The following is a 19,731-nucleotide window of genomic DNA, read 5'->3' as shown; positions in this document are numbered from 1 at the left end:
AACTGGTTCTTTCAGCTCACTCTCTGAGCCGCTGAACTCATTATCTGAGCTCTCTGTGGTGTCTGAGCTCACTGTCTGTACTCTCTGAGTTGGTTTACTGAGTTCTCCCCTTTTTTATCTCTCAAGGACCCCAATGACTCCATATCTCACTCTCAATCTCCCTTATTCACTTTTTTCATTAAATTCATACACAATCCTTTCTGCATGGTTGTGTCAATGGTTGTGTCATTTGAGATTTAGAAAGTAACCACTACTGTTTTCTTCAAAAAGAAAGAAACAAAATATCAAGCATCCATGAAAATTCAGTAGGTATATCTTATATATTATATTCCAATTCTAAGGTGGAACTCTGCTTGTATACTAAGGTATATCTAAATATCTAAAAAGGAAGAGTAAAATAGAAGAGCAGAAAAGAGTAGAGTGGAGCCACTTAGGTACCTGGTCTTGAAGAACCAGGGATGGTTTTACTGAGTTTACTGAGTTTAGATTTTACTGGTTTTACTAACGATTATTTTACTGAGTTAAAGGCGGCAGTAGATAATTACGCAGGACGGGACATCAGCCTATCGCAGAGCCACATACAGACATGCATGTTTTCGAAAGAGGAAGGAAGCCAGAGGAACCTGGAGATAAACCACAAGAACACGGGTCAACATGCAAATTCCACACATAAGAACCAGGCAGGAAGTGAGCCCAGGACCTTCTTGCTGTCTGGCAACAGTGCGAACCACCAAGCCAACGTGTCACCTTCAAGGGAGTTTCACACACTAATAACTTGACAGCAGCTACTGCCATCATGTTCACACTTAGGTTTTTGATAAAAGAGCAGCTGTTAGTAACAATATGGGAAGTATTAATAAACTTTTAAGAGTTTTCAATGACTTTTTATACCCAGAGTTGTCTCAGAGCACAACTCGAACTGCAGAGCATGAAGCGATGTGTTCATGCAACCCAGTCTCACGGCAGGTACATGATTGCTTCACGAAAACTGGCTTAATCAATTAGTTTGTGATACCATCATGAAAATAATTGATTAAATCACTTTGAATAAATACATATACGGTAGAGTAAATCATCACTTTCACTGCAATTTTACTTTAGTCTAGTCAGATGATGGATACATGTAACATTTCCAAGCCAAAATCTTTAGAATTAAACTTCTGTGGTACTAGTAATTCTGGAATTACACACTACTTTTGTATCTCTCATTGAATCATTTATAACATGCCGTATTAAATAAGTGCTTTCTTTATGATATTGTACCTTTTTAAAGCAAACATTGCTTACATTATGTGTGTGTGTGTGTGTGTGTGTGTGTGTGTGTGTGTGTGTGTGTGTGTGTGTGTGTGTGTGTGTGTGTGTGTGTGTGTGTGTGTGTGTGTGTGTGTGTGTGTGTGTGTGTGTGTGTGTGTGTGTGTGTCTCAATATAGACTACTTTGTAGTGATTTTAGATAAATTTAATTAGCCTAAAAATTTGGGAAAAAATTCTAGAACTCCTAAATAGCTAACATAATAAATAAATAAATTTAAACAGTAAAAATGTCTTTCAATTCTCATCTTCAAAAATAAGTAAGTTCTTTTTATCTGTTCGAGGTCTGAAACGTCTTTTAAAGGTTGGTCTCCTACCATTCATATTGGTTATAGTTAAAGGTTTGTTTTTGTTTTTTTTCTCTCAGAAACAGCTGCACTGCCTAGGCAGAAATCAAGTTTTTTTTTTTTTCATTATATGAAATGAAACAAAACATTAAGTTGTTCTTTTCTATTTTTTAACTACATTTGTAACTTCATATTTGATTTGATTTTAATTAAATTGACATAATTGGATGTCATATTTAGATTAATTAGATGACAATTAGATTAATTACATGGTGTAGATTTTTAAAGGTTGTTCAATTTAAAGGGTTCTTTAGTAATAGATATCAATACATAGTATCTAAGTTTGAGGTTTCCATTAAAAAGCATGTAGAATATGGAATTTGTCTTCCTATAGTAGCAAAAACCTAAAACATATTACATCATAGCTTCTGTTTCTGTAATAACATAACCAGATTTATAGCTTAACCTACTAGCTATAATTTAGTTTTACAACAATTCCACAGACTAGGTAGATGTATTCTATAATCTTTGCCTGTATGAACACTTAGGTTTCAGGAGCTAACTCCTATAATATTATGTAGTACAACTATATTTCTTGTATATGTTGTTCACTGTCCTGATTGTGTAAATGTCATTTATATACATGCTGTCCATATTCTTGAGTCGCATAGGTGGGTAGGGAGAGTTCCCATGGGATAAAAAAAAAGCTTTTCAACCTACCATCCCTGGTTCTCAAGACCAGGCAACTGAGTGGTTCTACTCTTTTTTAAGATATTTAGATGTACCTTAGTATACACTAGTGGAGTTCCACCTTAGATTTGGAATGTATAATAGAAGATATACCTTACTGAATTTTCATAAAATAGTCACTTTTTAAATTTGAATGAGAATGTTTGAATGTTTCTGTTCCTGTTGACCCACTGCTCAGGAAACACATTAAATGTTTGCCAACATTCTGGCCCCCACACACAAAAAAATTGGACACTGTACAAATTAATTGCCCCCAGTTCTAGCCAAACATTTATAGTCTAAAAGTTTCCATATTAATTTACAAAATCTAAATACAATGCCTTACCCAAAACCAAAGAAGATGCAAAAAAGGAAGAAAAAAGGTAGGGGGTGTTGGGGAGAGTGTGCAAAAAACCCATGACGTAAAACCTCCGACTTCCTCTGTTGCAGAGATCATTTAAACCTCAGTTCCACCTTTCATTCACTGACATCAATAGCAGCTGGGCACCCTGGGGTAATAAGACATTTCCATGCTCTGCAGACTATTTTATATTAGACTGAATGTTTTAAAATTGTGTATAGTGGATTTATTTGTTCACCTATATCTCACAGAACAATTAGTTCTTATAGTGTCATAATTCAATTTGATAAATGTCTTGTACACCTGAAGATTTAATCCAAATAATTAGGACAAAAATGAAGACAAGTTTTTTTCCCACCTGTGACTGAGGTCAAAGGAGACATGAAGTGTGAGCAGCTGCTGCTTGTGTGCTGCTGCTGCTGCTGTTCCAGCATCCTACGAGTGACCAACAGCATCAACGGTATCTGCATCTCATCCTGCAACACAACATGCTTTTACCAAATAGTGTCTTTGGAGCAAATTGTCTTCATGATGTGCCCGCTTTGACAGCGATCATTTTTTTTTGGGGGGGGGGGGGGGGGGCTACATTTTTACATGCTGGTCATCAACCAAGGTTCAAGGAAAATGTTTCGTTGTTGACTTCAGCACTTGAGCATTACAATGAAATATCAGCATGCACACACAAATTCATACTGATATACATGTATAATTATATTTCATATACATATGTTTGTATGGCAAATATGTAATTAGCAATAACTGACTATTTTTTCCCATTTCCAGTTAAAATTGAGAGTTATTCCTGTGTGACTGACTACTGGTCTACCATAAGCTGCATCTTGAAAATCACCAGGAATCCCGTGGAACAGACAAAAAAAAGATACTGGATCAAGTTTAAAGCTGTAGATAGCTGGAAACCTGGGTAATTACAGTTCTCAAATATTGCAATAAAATTTATGATTTACAGTGCCCTTCAAAGTATTTGGCCCCTTGGTATTTCAGACATTTTAATTTGCTTATGCCATTTCAAAGACAAAAAGTAAATTAGGCTTCTCAATATAAAAATTTCTAAAATTACCTTCCTTAAACTCAAAGCAAATCTTTACAACTTGACATAAATTAATTAAAAATATAAAAGCCAAGATGATGGGTTGCAAAAGTAATGGGCCCCTTTGGTATAATACCTGCAAGTAATCAGTTTTATTGTCAGTTTTCTTCAGACAAGTCAGGAGATGGATACATGAACATTTCCAAGTCACTGAATTTGTCTTGAACTTTATTTACATCATTTATGAAGAAATACAAATAGTATGGCACTCCATGGTAAATCTGTATGGCCTAGACAGTTCTCAAAAACTGAGTGACTGTGCAAGGAGAAGAGTGAGGAAAGCCACCAATACACTCAGACAACCCAGAAGTTGTTATAGGCTTCTGGTGTATTTTGTATCACCAGTTATACAGCTTCATGATCAAGTGGTATAGAGGAGGAGTTTCTTAAAAAGATGACCTGAAAGCTCAGCTACACTTTATCAAAAGGTACATCCAAGATGGAAGCCTAGATTTGATGTTTTGGTGAAAGAAAATTCTCCTTCTACTTTTGGAGGGCACTATATGTATTGTATACCATATTTTCTGGGGTATAAGTCACACTGGAGTATAAGTTGCACCTGTCAAAAAATGCCTCTTGGAGAGGAAAAAAAAACATATATAAGTTGCACCAGAGTATATTATGAGCTCTTTAAATTCAGATTTTTGTGCATTATTGTAGTGTATTTTTTATCTTTATTATTGGCATTTATTCTTTTATTATTGGAGTTTATTTTATTTAGGGCTTTGACTCTTGGGAAAACTCTATATAAATAGTCATTATCATTCCTATGATTAATAACAAACATGTGAATTTGCACCGCAAATAATATAGCATATAATTTGCACCGCAGTATGAGTCACAGGGAATCCCAAACTAGTAAAAAAAATACATGACTTATACTATGGAAAATATGGTAATTGCATTTTTTTTTTTTTTATCCATGCAGGTGGATTAGGGTGTTTTAGCAAAAACATACGAATAAACTTAATGTGATGCATATTTGCCAGTGTAACTGGTTTTATCAGTTCAATACAAATTGCATTTTTTAATGATAAATATATAAAAGAGGTTATTGAAATTTTGTTATTCTTATTATTATAAATGAATTTAATTCTAATACATGAATCTTACATTGTAGGCCTAATGGTTTTATTGGGACTTTGATTAGTTTTACAAGAATGTATTACACATCCTGGAACTGCCCCTGTATCTGGACTTAATGGGTTTTTGGTCCATCCCCTTATTGATATTCTGAAAAGTTGTTAAAATGCTTTTGGCAATACTATTGCTACTGTAATTTAGCACTTGATGATTGTAGTATTTCTGTCTTGTTGTAAAAACATTAACAATTTGTGTGTGTGTGTGTGTGTGTGTGTGTGTGTGTGTGTGTGTGTGTGTGTGTGTGTGTGTGTGTGTGTGTGTGTGTGTGTGTGTGTGTGTGTGTGTGTGTGTGTGTGTGTGTGTGTGTGTGTGTGTGTGTGTGTGTGTGTGTGTGTCATTATCCACAGACAAAATTACTCCTGCCCACTCGATGAGATAAATCAGACTTACAACTGCTCTGTTAAAGCCAACAGCGACTCAGTGGCTTTTTTAGATGAGGATGTCTATTCTGTACAGCTTTGTCTTGAATCTGACTGCATAAGTGTAACAGAGAACTTTATGCCATCACTGAGCAGTAAGTTTGAATTTAATGCATTGTATTAGATTGTATTACTTATTGTGCATCTGAATAAATGTGTTAAAATTTGATCTTTGAAATTCACCACAATCTGTTGGAACTAATGCAAAGTAGAGTAGAGTAGAGTACCTATGCAAAGTGTTGAAATATGATTTGATGACTATTTGCAAACAGTTCAGCCAACAACTCCGTATGACGTTGTGGTTCAGAGGACACAAAAGAATCTCAAATTTACATGGGAAACTGGATACGAAAACCATGTCTACCTTCATGATGAACTTGACTATCAACTGTCAGTCCAAACTTCTCAAACAAACAAAGTAAGGTCCACCGTCTTGATGCAAACGTTTAATAAGTTGTTCAGTAGCAACAACATCTGGTAACAATTCATTATTTGATACTTACAACTTTTTACCAGACTTTTGACCAAGTGACATCACCGTTCATTCTAACGCCGAACCAGCTCTTGGAACTCAAACTAAGTGGTACATGTTGTGTTAAAGTGAGATCTTTTCCAAGCCTCACCTCAGATTATGAAGGAACTTGGAGTAAATGGAGCTTTCCAACATGCTGGAAAACTGAAGCCACTGAGGGTAAAATTAAAAACTGTTTCTCTTGTACAACAAGTTTGTTACACACTGGATCTGATAGATTACAGTGAACTAAATCTCATTAAGAAGGAGCGCTTGTATGAAAAGCTTTTTTTTTTTTTGGAATACTTTAAAGAATGATGTTGGTTTTATTCTTCCATGACCACCTATAACCCTAATTCCAATGAAGTAGTAAATAAAAACATAATACAATGATTTGCAAATCCTCTTCAACCTATATTCAATTGAATACACCACAAAGACAAGATATTTAATGTTCAAACTGATAAACTTTATTGTTTTTGTGTTATGAAATGGTTCCCTGCAACACGTTTCAAAAAAGCTGGGACAGTGGTGTGTTTACCATTGTGTTACATCACCTTTCCTTCTAACAACACTCAATAAGCGTTTGGGAACTGAGGACATTAATTGTTGAAGCTTTGTAGGTGGAATTCTTTCCCATTCTTTCTTGATGTACGACTTCAGTTGTTCAATAGTCCGGGGTCTCCGTTGTTGTATTTTGCGCTTCATAATGCACCACACATTTTCAATGGACGTCAGGTCTGGACTGCAGGCAAGCCAGTCTCGTACCCGCACTCTTTTAATACGAAGCCATGCTGTTGTAACACGTGCAGAATGTGGCTTGGCATTGTCTTTCTGAAATAAGCAGGGATGCCCCTGAAAAAGACTTTGCTTGGATGGCAGCATGTGTTGCTCCAAAACCTGGATGTACTTTTCAGAATTGTTGGTACCATTACAGATGTGTAAGTTGCCCATGCCATGGGCACTAACACACCCCCATACCATCACAGATGCTGGCTTTTGAACTTTGCGCTGGCAACAATCCATGATTTCCAAAAACAATCTGAAATGTGGACTCATCAGACCACAGCACAATTTTCCACTTTGCATCTGTCCATTTCAAATGAGCTCGGCCCCAGAGAAGGCGGTGGTATTTCTGGGTGTTGTTGATGTACAGCTTTCACTTTGCATGCATTAACTTGCACTTGTAGATGTAGCGATGAACTGTGTTGACTGACAATGGTTTTCTGAAGTGTTCCTGAGCCCACGCGGTAAGATCCTTTACACGATGATGTTGGTTTTTTATGCAGTGCCGCCTGAGGGATTGAAGGTCACGGGCATTCAATGTTGGCTTTCAGCCTTGCCACTTACGTGTAGAAAGTTCTCCAGATTCTCTGAAACTTCTGATTATATTATGGACTGTAGATGCTGGAATCTCTAATTCCTTGCAATTGAATGTTGAGAAACATTGTTCTTAAACTGTTGGACTATTTTTTCATGCAGTTGTTCACAAAGTGGTGATCCTCGCCCCATCTTTGCTTGTGAATGGCTGAGCCTTTTGGGGATGCTCCTTTTATACCCAATCATGACATTCACCTGTTTCCAATTAGGTGTTCTTTGAGCATTCAACTTTCCCAGTCTTTTGTTGCCCTGTCCCAACTTTTTTTTTTTAAATGTGCTGCAGGCATCCATTTCAAAATGACAAAATATGTGCACAAAAACAACAAAGATTATCAATTTGAACATTAAATATCTTGTCTTTGTGGTGTATTCAATTGAATATAGGTTGATGAGGATTTGCAAATCATTGTATTCTGTTTATATTTACATTTTACACAACATCCCAACTTCACTGGAATTGGGGTTGTAAAATATATAATTTGTGCAGAACGATCCTCTCATTCTGTGCCGTTTCATGTTCCTTAGAACGAAAACCTATCCTAGTCATTTTGATCAAATCTCTGAGCCCGTTGTGCGTGGTTGTGGGAGCTGTGCTCTTTGTATTCTACAGTCCTACTGCAAGGTAACAACGCTTTACCTCAAATAAAGCAATTTAGGATTGTTGTGTTTACCAATATTTGCCTAAAATTGAATTTATTTATTTCTTCATGATGATTTTCACTGCAGACTGAAGATAAAATCTTTGTCCCACACACCGTCTCCAGCCCCGTTCTTTGGATCTCTATTTAAACAATATGATGGCAATCTTCAGGTGAGACAGTAGCACACATGTACTTTACGTTGCAGTCAGAAGTTTATGTGCACTCATCATGGGCACGAATGTCATTGTAATTTTTAGCTGTTTTTTTTTGTTTGTTTTGTTTTTTTTGCCAGGGTGGAATAGTTGTACAGCATACATCATTAATGACTCTATAAAGAATTGGGTGTACAAGGTTGATTTAATTTTGGATCTTCTCTAATCCACACAGGGTCACAAATACACATTCAGGCTCAAATATATATAAACACCCGCCCTAATATTTGTTTAAATGTCCCTCGACCAGAGGTTTTTAGTAGCCATTAACAAGCTTCTGGCATAAATCTGACTGGATATTTGACCACTCTTCTTGGCAGAATTTTAAACTTCATGTAGGGCCCCTTCACACATAACAAGATTGAAGCCAACTAGCGCACGGAGGAGGAATTGCATGCCATTCATGAAAAATCCGAGCTGCCTCTAACACCTCGTACACCTGTCACTACAACTATTCACATACATCAGAGGTCGAAAGAGAGAGAGTGCTCTGTGAGAGCCAATTCGATCCCTCTCGCGGCAGGTGTCGGCCAAATTCCAGGTGACACACACGAACATCCAACACCGCTTGCTGGACACTTAGAAAATGTGGTGCCATTCACTCTGTCAGCACAAAAATAGTGAGCAGACAATCACTTTGAGCTGGCTGTGAAATTTGTCTAAGTGCCCCCATGAGTGTGGCATTGCTTTGCCAGTATGCCGGCTTCCCCCCCAACACGTGGTGTGCATTTGTTTTGCGCCTCCAAACAACACATGTGGCATAGGTGTTTCATGCCCCCCAACACATGTGGTGTGCAGGGGAGAGAGGGCACACTTGCATGAAATGCTGATATCAGTGACGTGTGGTGAGGTTGATGGCTGGTGAGGCACTGACTTCATCACAATCAGATTTACAAACATATGAACCCTACAGAGGAGATTATTCACCGTTTGATTGGCAGCAGTTAAGGGGTTATGTTTAAAATCTCATGTCAGTATTCTTTACGCATACAAACTGTAGCACACACAAAAGCACCGCTCCTTCTGAACAAAAGCATCAATGACTTGCTTGTGGAAGTTTTCCTTAGCTTCCTTCAGTTTTAAAAGTCTCTGTCTCAGTGGAGATCACTGCCAGGGAAGAAAATCATCCTTCATCAGTCCTGTTCTTTTTGTTTTCAGCCTTTTCTGGCTTTGAATGTTGAGTGGTCAACCGCTCGTGTTTGATGAGATTTCTTTGCAAATTCTTCAGGTCACAATATCTCATCTGAGACCAGATGGGATATCCAGTCAGTCTGAAACAAAACTTTTAGCTTTGGTGTTGGTCTTCCATTAATTATTACCTCCTGCTTTGATTAAAAGTCCAGTTAAGACACATGTTTCAGTTTGGATGTGTAATCCTCCATTCTGAAAGTAAAGTTCAGGCGAGAGGAAAAAGATAAATGAATGGCTGCTCTTGTAGCTTGCTGTCATTCTGCACCTGAGGAATTGTTGCAAGTAGAATCCCTGGGATCACTAGTGCCCCCTAAAATGAGGCAGGAGAACTGCGTGCCTCACCTAATGCCTTTTTGCAGCTGTTTTGTGCTCGCTCAGCACACGAAACACGTTACACACACATACAGCTGTTGACTAAAAACACTGTACATTATGTACATCAGCTAAACTATGGAATTTAAGTTCATACAGCCAAAATGTTTGGCCATTTTAATAGCTGACATGCTGTGCAGTGAAACAGAGTCTCACTGCACAGCATGCCAGCAGTTAGCCCAGTGATTGTGCACTCCGAGGTGAGGCACGGCTGGCTGCTGCCTCACCACACATCTCTTCTCAGTATTTGATGGCAAAAGTGATAATTCAGCTATTTTGAATTTAAAAATAATCTAAAACTGGTGAAGTTAAAAGGAAAATAACTTTTTAGTATAAATCACTGGATAAATATAACCATTTAATTCTTTTTTTTTTTTTTTTTCATTTTACATTTTCACCTTTCCATGATGACAGGTGAGGCACAGCCTCACCTACCTCCCCTGACTGCACGTCACTGACTGATATGTATGTACAGATGGGGAGCAGCCAGCCACATCTGAGCACACACAGCACGGTAATCTGCCTCTCAGCTAATCGCCGTCCAGAGAATCACTGACAGCTGCAAATGACGGCTCATTGCACACGACGTGTCACATTAAAAACACAGAGACCACAGCCAGCACAGGTATATAAATAAGTACTACAATAACTACATACACAATTACATGTCAAATAACTAAAATGAATGATCACATAACACAGAAACAGAGAGTGACATGTTGGTGTGTGTGTGCGCTGAACGGCCAGGGTGGTGTGTCTGCCATTAGCAGCAGCTATTGAGATCTCCGGTCCTGGACGCCACAGCTGGGGAACACGTACCATGTTTTGAAGTACATGACCTTACAACTCTATGCCGCGACGCACGTGTCTGCTTGCTGTCCTCATGTGGAAATACATAAAAACATATATCGCCATTGCAACAGACTGCAGCAAGCGAGCGCACAGCGCGCACATTGGCAGGCTTTCTCAGGTGAAACGGACATCAGATCATGTGAACACGCTGCAGGCGATCTGAATGTCGCGTCACCCATGTGAGCTCTGTTTCACATGACATGGCGTCTGTCCTGTGGTGCGCCATTCACAGGACTCACTCAGGGTCGCCACAGCAAATCTGAGGCAGATATTCAAGTTGATTTGGCACACATTTTATAGTGGATGCCCTTCCTGACACAACTGTACATTCTTGTGAAATATCATGTCTGCAGACAGATAACCAATACCTCCATGCCACATTACCAGTGAAAAGGTTTCATACATCACTGTAACAGAGTAGTGAATGGTGAAGATCTGTGAGCAGCAATATGGTGAAAGAACACTACAGATGCAATGTTTGCTCTAATGTTTGCTGATGGAGAAGTATAAAGAAAGACAGAGGGAGCTTCTTTATGCATTTGTGGACTTAGAGAACACTTGTGACAGGCTGCCAAGAGTAGAGTTGTGGTATTGTCTAAGGATGTCTGGAGTAGCAGAGAAGTATGTGAACGTCATGTAGAATAGGTAGAATGACAAGTGTAACGACAGTGAAATGCGCAGTAGGAATGTGTGATTCATTCAAGGTGGAGGTGGGATTACATCAAAGATCGGCCCCGAGCCCTTTCTGGTTTTCAGTGGTAATGGATGAGATAGGACAGGAGTCTCCATGGACTGTGATGTCTGCTGATGACATTGTAATCTGTAGTGAGAGTAGAGAGCAGGTTGAGGCCAGCCTGTAGATGTGGCGATATGATCTGAAGATAAGGGGAATGATAGTCAGTCAGAGCAAGACTGAGTACATATGTAATATGTACATTGTAATTCACGTCGGCAGTAATGACACCCGGTTACGCCAATCGGAGGTCACTAAAATTAACATTAAATCGGTGTGTAACTTTGCAAAAACAATGTCGGACTCTGTAGTTTTCTCTCGGGCCCCTCCCCAATCGGACCGGGAGTGACATGTTTAGCCGCATGTTCTCCTTGAATTGCTGGCTGTCTGAGTGGTGTCCAAAAAATGAGGTGGGCTTCATAGATAATTGGCAAAGCTTCTGGGGAAAACCTGGTCTTGTTAGGAGAGACGGCATCCATCCCACTTTGGATGGAGCAGCTCTCATTTCTAGAAATCTGGCCAATTTTCTTAAATCCTCCAAACCGTGACTATCCAGGGTTGGGACCAGGAAGCAGAGTTGTAGTCTTACACACCTCTCTGCAGCTTCTCTCCCCCTGCCATCCCCTCATTACCCCATCCCCGTAGAGACGGTGCCTGCTCCCAGACTACCAATAACCAGCAAAAATCCTATTTAAGCATAAAAATTCAAAAAGAAAAAATAATATAGCACCTTCAACTGCACCACAGACTAAAACAGTTAAATGTGGTCTATTAAACATTAGGTCTCTCTCTTCTAAGTCCCTGTTGGTAAATGATATAATAATTGATCAACATATTGATTTATTCTGCCTTACAGAAACCTGGTTACAGCAGGATGAATATGTTAGTTTAAATGAGTCAACACCCCCGAGTCACACTAACTGTCAGAATGCTCGTAGCACGGGCCGGGGCGGAGGATTAGCAGCAATCTTCCATTCCAGCTTATTAATTAATCAAAAACCCAGACAGAGCTTTAATTCATTTGAAAGCTTGACTCTTAGTCTTGTCCATCCAAATTGGAAGTCCCAAAAAACAGTTTTATTTGTTATTATCTATCATCCACCTGGTCGTTACTGTGAGTTTCTCTGTGAATTTTCAGACCTTTTGTCTGACTTAGTGCTTAGCTCAGATAAGATAATTATAGTGGGCGATTTTAACATCCACACAGATGCTGAGAATGACAGCCTCAACACTGCATTTAATCTATTATTAGACTCTATTGGCTTTGCTCAAAAAGTAAATGAGTCCACCCACCACTTTAATCATATCTTAGATCTTGTTCTGACTTATGGTATGGAAATAGAAGACTTAACAGTATTCCCTGAAAACTCCCTTCTGTCTGATCATTTCTTAATAACATTTACATTTACTCTGATGGACTACCCAGCAGTGGGGAATAAGTTTCATTACACTAGAAGTCTTTCAGAAAGCGCTGTAACTAGGTTTAAGGATATGATTCCTTCTTGCATGAATTGAAACTAATTCATGCATTTATTTCCTCTAGGCTGGACTATTGTAATTCATTATTATCAGGTTGTCCTAAAACTTCCCTAAAAAGCCTTCAGTTAATTCAAAATGCTGCAGCTAGAGTACTGACGGGGACTAGAAGGAGAGAGCATATCTCACCCATATTGGCCTCTCTTCATTGGCTTCCTGTTAATTCTAGAATAGAATTTAAAATTCTTCTTCTTACTTATAAGGTTTTGAATAATCAGGTCCCATCTTATCTTAGGGACCTCGTAGTACCATATCACCCAATAGAGCGCTTCGCTCTCAGACTGCAGGCTTACTTGTAGTTCCTAGGGTTTGTAAGAGTAGAATGGGAGGCAGAGCCTTCAGCTTTCAGGCTCCTCTCCTGTGGAACCAGCTCCCAATTCAGATCAGGGAGACAGACACCCTCTCTACTTTTAAGATTAGGCTTAAAACTTTCCTTTTTGCTAAAGCTTATAGTTAGGGCTGGATCATCCCTTAGTTATGCTGCTATAGACGTAGACTGCTGGGGGGTTCCCATGATGCACTGTTTCTTTCTCTTTTTGCTCTGTATGCACAACTCTGCATTTAATCATTAGTGATCGATCTCTGCTCCCCTCCACAGCATGTCTTTTTCCTGGTTCTCTCCCTCAGCCCCAACCAGTCCCAGCAGAAGACTGCCCCTCCCTGAGCCTGGTTCTGCTGGAGGTTTCTTCCTGTTAAAAGGGAGTTTTTCCTTCCCACTGTAGCCAAGTGCTTGCTCACAGGGGGTCGTTTTGACCGTTGGGGTTTTACATAATTATTGTATGGCCTTGCCTTACAATATAAAGCGCCTTGGGGCAACTGTTTGTTGTGATTTGGCGCTATATAAAAAATTGATTGATTGATTGATTGATGTGTGAATGAGAGGGAGCCCAGTGAAACAGTGCGGTTACTAATCAGAATCAGAATCGAATTTATGGCCAAGTAAGTTCTCACATACAAGGAATTTGATCTGGTGTCATTGGTGCATAAACAACAATAAAAGAAAAATACTTCTGTAAGAAGTAATAGGTGCATAAACAACAATAAAAAGAAAAATATATATGGGTGATTCTTAGACTACAGGCATTTATTATGTCCTTTGATCATATTGTATGAAAAACAGAAAAAAGGGGAAATTTCACACTTTTATAGTTATCTTTACAATGAAATTGTGTTAAGAAATTTTTTCTAGTAGTCTATGATGACTTTTTCACCTTTTTTCAGCATCATTATATGCAAATATTGCCGTTTTGTGCTTGTCCCACATCCAGACTTTTGATCTTCAATGACAAAAATGAATGGTAAAAAAAAATGTTTTTTCTAATGTTTTAAAATATCTCTGAATAAAATATCAGTAAAATAATCAAAACATAATTGGGGTATTCAATGTCATACAACTGTTGTGATTTTTTTAAACAAAATGTAGTTGTCCCACACTATTGCCGTAATTTCCACCACAACACTGTAATGTCCCTTTAAACAGTTTGTATGAAAGATTGTTTGGGTAGTTTCTATGGAGATAAACAGTGACATCAGAGCACATGTATATAGCGCCAAATCACAACAAACAGTTGCCCCAAGGCGCTTTATACTGTAAGGCAATGGTGTGGTGAAAATTACATTTACAAGGCCAATAGTGCCCGTAGTTAAAGAATCACCCATATTTCTGTGAGAAGTAAAGGAGTCAAATAGACAAATAGGCAAAGCCAAGTTTGCTGTCAAACAGATATAGTGGAATGGGGCTGTGCAGGCCTGCAGATGAACAGTACTTGGATGATCAGTCTGTACTTTGTGGGAGTGGGGAGGCAGGGTACAAGGAGTGGAGCGGGTCAAAATAGATGAGTTTAAATACTTGAGGTCAGCTATCCACAGTAATGGAGACTGTGGTAGAAAGCTGAAAAAGAGAGTGCAGGCAGGGTGGAGTAGGTGGAGAAAGGTGGCAGGGGTGATTTGTGACAGAAGGATATTGGCAAGAGAAAATACAGGAGCAGCTGTAAGAGAAAGAAGACTCTAACATGACATATCTCAATGCTGCTGAATTTGCAGGAATGGCTCTCACCTCGACATAGTGTTGTAATGAAAAACAACGCTGAGGAGATTTTGTCAGCCGCCTCTATGATTGTTGAATCAAAAACCATCAGGAAGGAACTAGAGGAGAATGAGGATCTGCAGAAACTCTCAGTGACACAGCTACTTTTCTCTCAGTGTCAAACTTCTATTTGTTCACACGGACTCTCTCCCGGGGATACGCCTTACACTCAGCTCCCTTGCTCAACTTGGGGGTTTGGTGTTGAAGAAGTAGCAGATACATCTGCATCATCTACACATTTCCAAGACAACAGCTTTGACGAGATGAGAGCAAGCCTCGGCAAAACTTCAAACAGTCCTCTTAACCTAAGCTGATATAAAGTTACCTTCCATACCTGTGCATTGCTATGACAACTATGGCACCCTCAGCAAATCTGCAGAAGATGTTGTTCCTGTTTTGCTATCCAAAGCTTAAATAGTCCATCTAAATGTTAGAAATGCTGACTGTATCTTATTATTGCAATTTTTGTAAACTGGTTAACATATAGTAGTCATACTTGCCATTTTTACTGCAATGTCTTGCTCTTGATGTGTACGAATTTCACACCCATCTGTATGTCTTGTATGTAGATCAAGTTTGCTTTTTTATTGAATACCAATTAAAGTGACAACAATCAATCGCAAAACATAGTCTTGATCTTGGATGTGTCATACTATATATATATATATATATATATATATATATATATATATATATATATATATATATATATATATATATATATATATATATTTCAGATCCATCTTTTATACAGATGCTCAAAGCACCTTGCAATGAAGCCTCACATTTAATGGCATAATAATCAATTTCAATTTATTTTCAAGTTATTCATTTATATAGCACCAACTCACGACAAAGTCGCCCCAAGGCGCTTCACACAGTTCACAACAATACAAATTAATCTAAAATCAAAATTAAAAACAAGAAAAGCACAATAAAAAGATAAAACACAGTAGAATAAAAAGAAATTACAAAACAGACTAAATCAATGATAAGACAGTCTAAAAAAGTGGGTCTTCAGTCTTGATTTAAAAGTCTCCACCATGTCAGACTGCCTAATAACAGCAGGTAGATCATTCCAAAGAGTCAGACCACGGTAGAAGAAGGCTCTATACCCCACAGACCTCTTGTTCATCCTCGGAACACACAGAAGCCCTGCGCCCTGTGAATGCAAGGGCCTCGCAGGTACGTAGGGCTTAACCAAGTCCGCCAGGTAGGAAGGTGCCAGTTCATGAACAATTTTATAAACCAACAATAAAACTTTAAAATCCGATCTGGCAGAAACCGGTAGCCAATGAAGGGATGCCAGAATGGGAGTAATGTGGTCAAACCTTCTACTTTGTGTCAAAAGTCTGGCAGCAGCATTCTGTACCAACTGAAGTCCTCAAATGCTAGACTGTGACAGGCCAGAAAATAAAGCATTACAATAATACAGTCTGGAAGAAATAAACGCATGTATCAAAGTCTCAGCATCAGCCATAGACAGGATGGGATGAATCCTCGCCACATTTCGCAGATGAAAGAAGGCAGTCCTCGTAATGTCTCTAATGTGGGGGCCAAAAGACAATGCAGGATCGAAAAGTACTCCAAGATTCCTCACTTTGTCAATAATGGCAGCATGCTGCTATTCAAGGTACTCAACTGCACACTAGGAGCAATTAAAGGATTAAGGGTACCACATAGATAAACCAAGGATCTTCTAGTCACAAGCCTGCCACTTTAACCTCTCGATGGGCCATTCCCAAACTTAAGAATGCTGGGGCCCTGTTTGAAATATGAAAATCTTCTGAATCCCTCCCCCCAAAACCTTTTTATTTCCACATGTATGTTATGTTAAACTGGAGTATACCAAATGCACAGAACTGCAATACTGAGAAAACGGAAGCTAGTGAATTTTTGTGGCAACTTAAAGCATCAGAGCACATGTGGAATCAGCTGGCAAAACAGCCATAACGCCCAACATGTGTTAATATGAGAGTTGGACTAGCACCTGTCGCATCCACCAGCTATATCTGAAGCTTGTTCATTGACTACCATGGACAGAAGGTGGAGCCGTTTCTGCTGGCCTTTGAAAATGATCTCATACAAATTCCTGAATGAGGGTGATTCTTAGACTACGGGCACTTATTATGTCCTTTGATCATATTGTATGAAAGACAGAAAAAAGGAGAAATTTCACACTTTTATAGTTATCTTTACAATGAAAGTGTGTTACGAAATTTGTTCTAGTAGTCTATAATGACTTTTTCATCTTTTTTCAGCATCATTATATGCAAATATTGCCGTTTTGTGCTTGTCCCACACCCAGACTTTTGATCTTCAATGATAAAAATGAACAGTAAAGAAACGTTTTTTCTAATGTTTTAAATTATCTCTGAATAAAATATCAGTAAAATAATCAAAACATAATTGGGGTATTCAATGTCATACAACTGACTGATTTTTTTTAAACAAAATGTAGTTGTCCCACACTATTGCCGTAATTTCCACCACAACACTGTAATGTCCCTTTAAACAGTTTGTATGAAAGATTGTTTGGGTAGTTTCTATGGAGATAAACAGTGACATCAGAGCACATGTATATAGCGCCAAATCACAGCAAACAGTTGCCCCAAGGCGCTTTATATTGTAAGGCAATGGTGTGGTGGAAATTACATTTACAAGGCCAATGGTGCCCGTAGTTAAAGAATCACCCATGAATGGAAGAATTGTCACCTGCAGCAGGATTATGGTAAATTAAAAACTGTTCACTCAGTTGTCTTGCACTATTACACAGATGAATGAGTGAGTTTGCTGTTTACGTTAAGGCTTACAGTATGAGATTAGAGTCTAACCTATTTTATTGTCAAAGCACAGGTTGTAATAATTTTTAATGACATATTGTCAGCAGTCTATATTTTTGTTTCAAACAATGTTTACAATCCAGACACCTGTGAAGAAAAAACCCGTTTGTCCACATAGTCCAGCAGCCAAGGGCTGAAAAAAATGCCCATACCCCTCCCGGCGGTAGAACAAAATGAGACCTGTTTTATTTGAAGGGTATCGATGTCTACTTTTAGAAAATCATGGTTGTACTAAATTAAAATGTGTACAGTGCAGCAGATTAACCCCGTTTGCCAAAACATTAACATGTCTTTGTACTGCAATATCTGATATATTCCCCTAACAAAAAAAACACAATATGTAATCAGGGCATCAATTAACCCCATTTTTTAGGTGTAAGGCATACCACTACATTAAGTTCTTACCCTACTATGGGGATATTAACCTTTTAGAATCCCAAATTTTTATGAATTTTCCCCCATATATTTTGTTGATAGCACAGATTATTCATGAGTGAATGGGAATAAAATAAATTGAAGTTTATAACATTTGACAATTTTATGTCTTTTATTAGAAAATACCAGGTAGAATCATTTAAAATGGGTACGATGCTTCAAATTAACCCTTTGTTAGCAGTAAACCATCAGTTCACAGTTAGTTAGCTATTTGACTGATTGTGGCTGAGAATTCCTTTGGGGATGAAAGTACATGACTTTTATATAAAAATCATCACAAAGAATGTTCTGAAGTACTTTTAATGACAGTATAGACAGTTTTAACCCCTTTCCAGCTAATCACATGTTGATCTAGCAATCATTATTTGAAACTTGCAGAGGGTATTTGTGTGACCAGTTTAGTCCTGATTGAGATCAAATCCATTTCTTGAAACAAAGGATCAATTGTGGAGCCATCTATAGGCAAATTTAAGACATAGAATCTATGGGAAGCTACACCTGAAAATGATGAAAATGGTTATCAACAGCCAACTGTTCTTTAAGTTGCTGCATTCAGAAATACAGTGAATTAACTGGGTAAAACCACAGAAAGATACCTAAAACACTCTGTTGTTTGTATTAGTAGTGGTTAATTTCAGCAAGATTATCAAAACTGTACAACCAGATGCATTCCGGCAAGTTTCGAAAGAATTCTTGATCAACATGTCATTAGCTGGAAAGAGGTTAACACTGTCTATACTGCCATTAAAAGGACTTCAGAACATTCTGTGTGATGATTTTTATATAAAAGTCGTGTACTTTCATCCCCAAAGGAAATCTCGGCCACAATCAGTCAAATTGCTTACTAACTGTGGACTGATGGTTTACCACAAACAAAGGGTTAATTTAAAGCATTGTACCCATTTTAAATGATTCTACCTGGTATTTTCTAATAAAAGACATCTAAAATTGTCAAATGATATACACAGCAACTTATTTTATTAACATCCACTCATGAATAATCAGAGCATCAACAAAACGTGGGAAAATTCATAAAAAAATTTGAGTTCTAAGGGGTTAATATCCCCACAGTAGGATAAAAACCACATTAAACCCTAAGAATGTGTGTAGTGGTATGCCTTACACCTGAAAGATGGGGTTAATTGATGCTCTGATTACATATTATGCCTCTTTGCTAGGTGAATATATCAAATATTGCAGTACAAAGACATGTTAATGTTTTGGCAAACAGGGGGTTAATCTGATGCATTGTACACATTTTAATTTAGTACAACCATGATTTTCTAAAAGTAGACATCCATACCCTTTAAATAAAACAGGTCTCATTTTGTTCTACCGCCGGGAGGGGTATTACCCTTTTCTAGCAGTCTTTTTTGGGCATGGCCGCTACTCTAACATGATCTCTCGAGCTCCAGAGCCACAGCCAACAGAAAAGTTTTGTCAAACCAGACTTGTTTCGGCAGCAGTGCAATACAACAGTCACAGGTCACAAATATTGTACAAATGAAAAGGCCAGTTATTTTGTAATTTTTAGCCTGTTCTGTTCAAGTGAGATGCCGAGGCACAAGGGCAGGCCTTTATCT

General features: G+C 38.3%; 1 protein-coding gene across 1 annotated transcript; it reads left to right on the top strand.

Moving 5' to 3' along the window:
* Window positions 1-2,825: 2,825 nt before the first annotated feature.
* LOC117513294 (interleukin-21 receptor-like) lies at window positions 2,826-15,456 on the top strand. The gene is made up of 8 exons (XM_034173540.1): window positions 2,826-3,146; window positions 3,470-3,608; window positions 5,285-5,451; window positions 5,629-5,774; window positions 5,873-6,047; window positions 7,773-7,869; window positions 7,974-8,058; window positions 14,828-15,456. Exons 1-8 carry the CDS (start codon window positions 3,068-3,070, stop codon window positions 15,182-15,184), a joined length of 1,245 nt encoding a protein of 414 aa, XP_034029431.1. The 5' UTR covers window positions 2,826-3,067; the 3' UTR covers window positions 15,185-15,456.
* The last annotated feature ends 4,275 nt before the right edge of the window (window positions 15,457-19,731 follow it).

Source organism: Thalassophryne amazonica, chromosome 7, assembly GCF_902500255.1.
Source record: "Thalassophryne amazonica chromosome 7, fThaAma1.1, whole genome shotgun sequence".
NCBI classification, from domain to species: domain Eukaryota; kingdom Metazoa; phylum Chordata; class Actinopteri; order Batrachoidiformes; family Batrachoididae; genus Thalassophryne; species Thalassophryne amazonica.
Note: the sequence above shows the minus strand (reverse complement) of the source record. Positions and strands in the feature narration are given on the sequence as shown.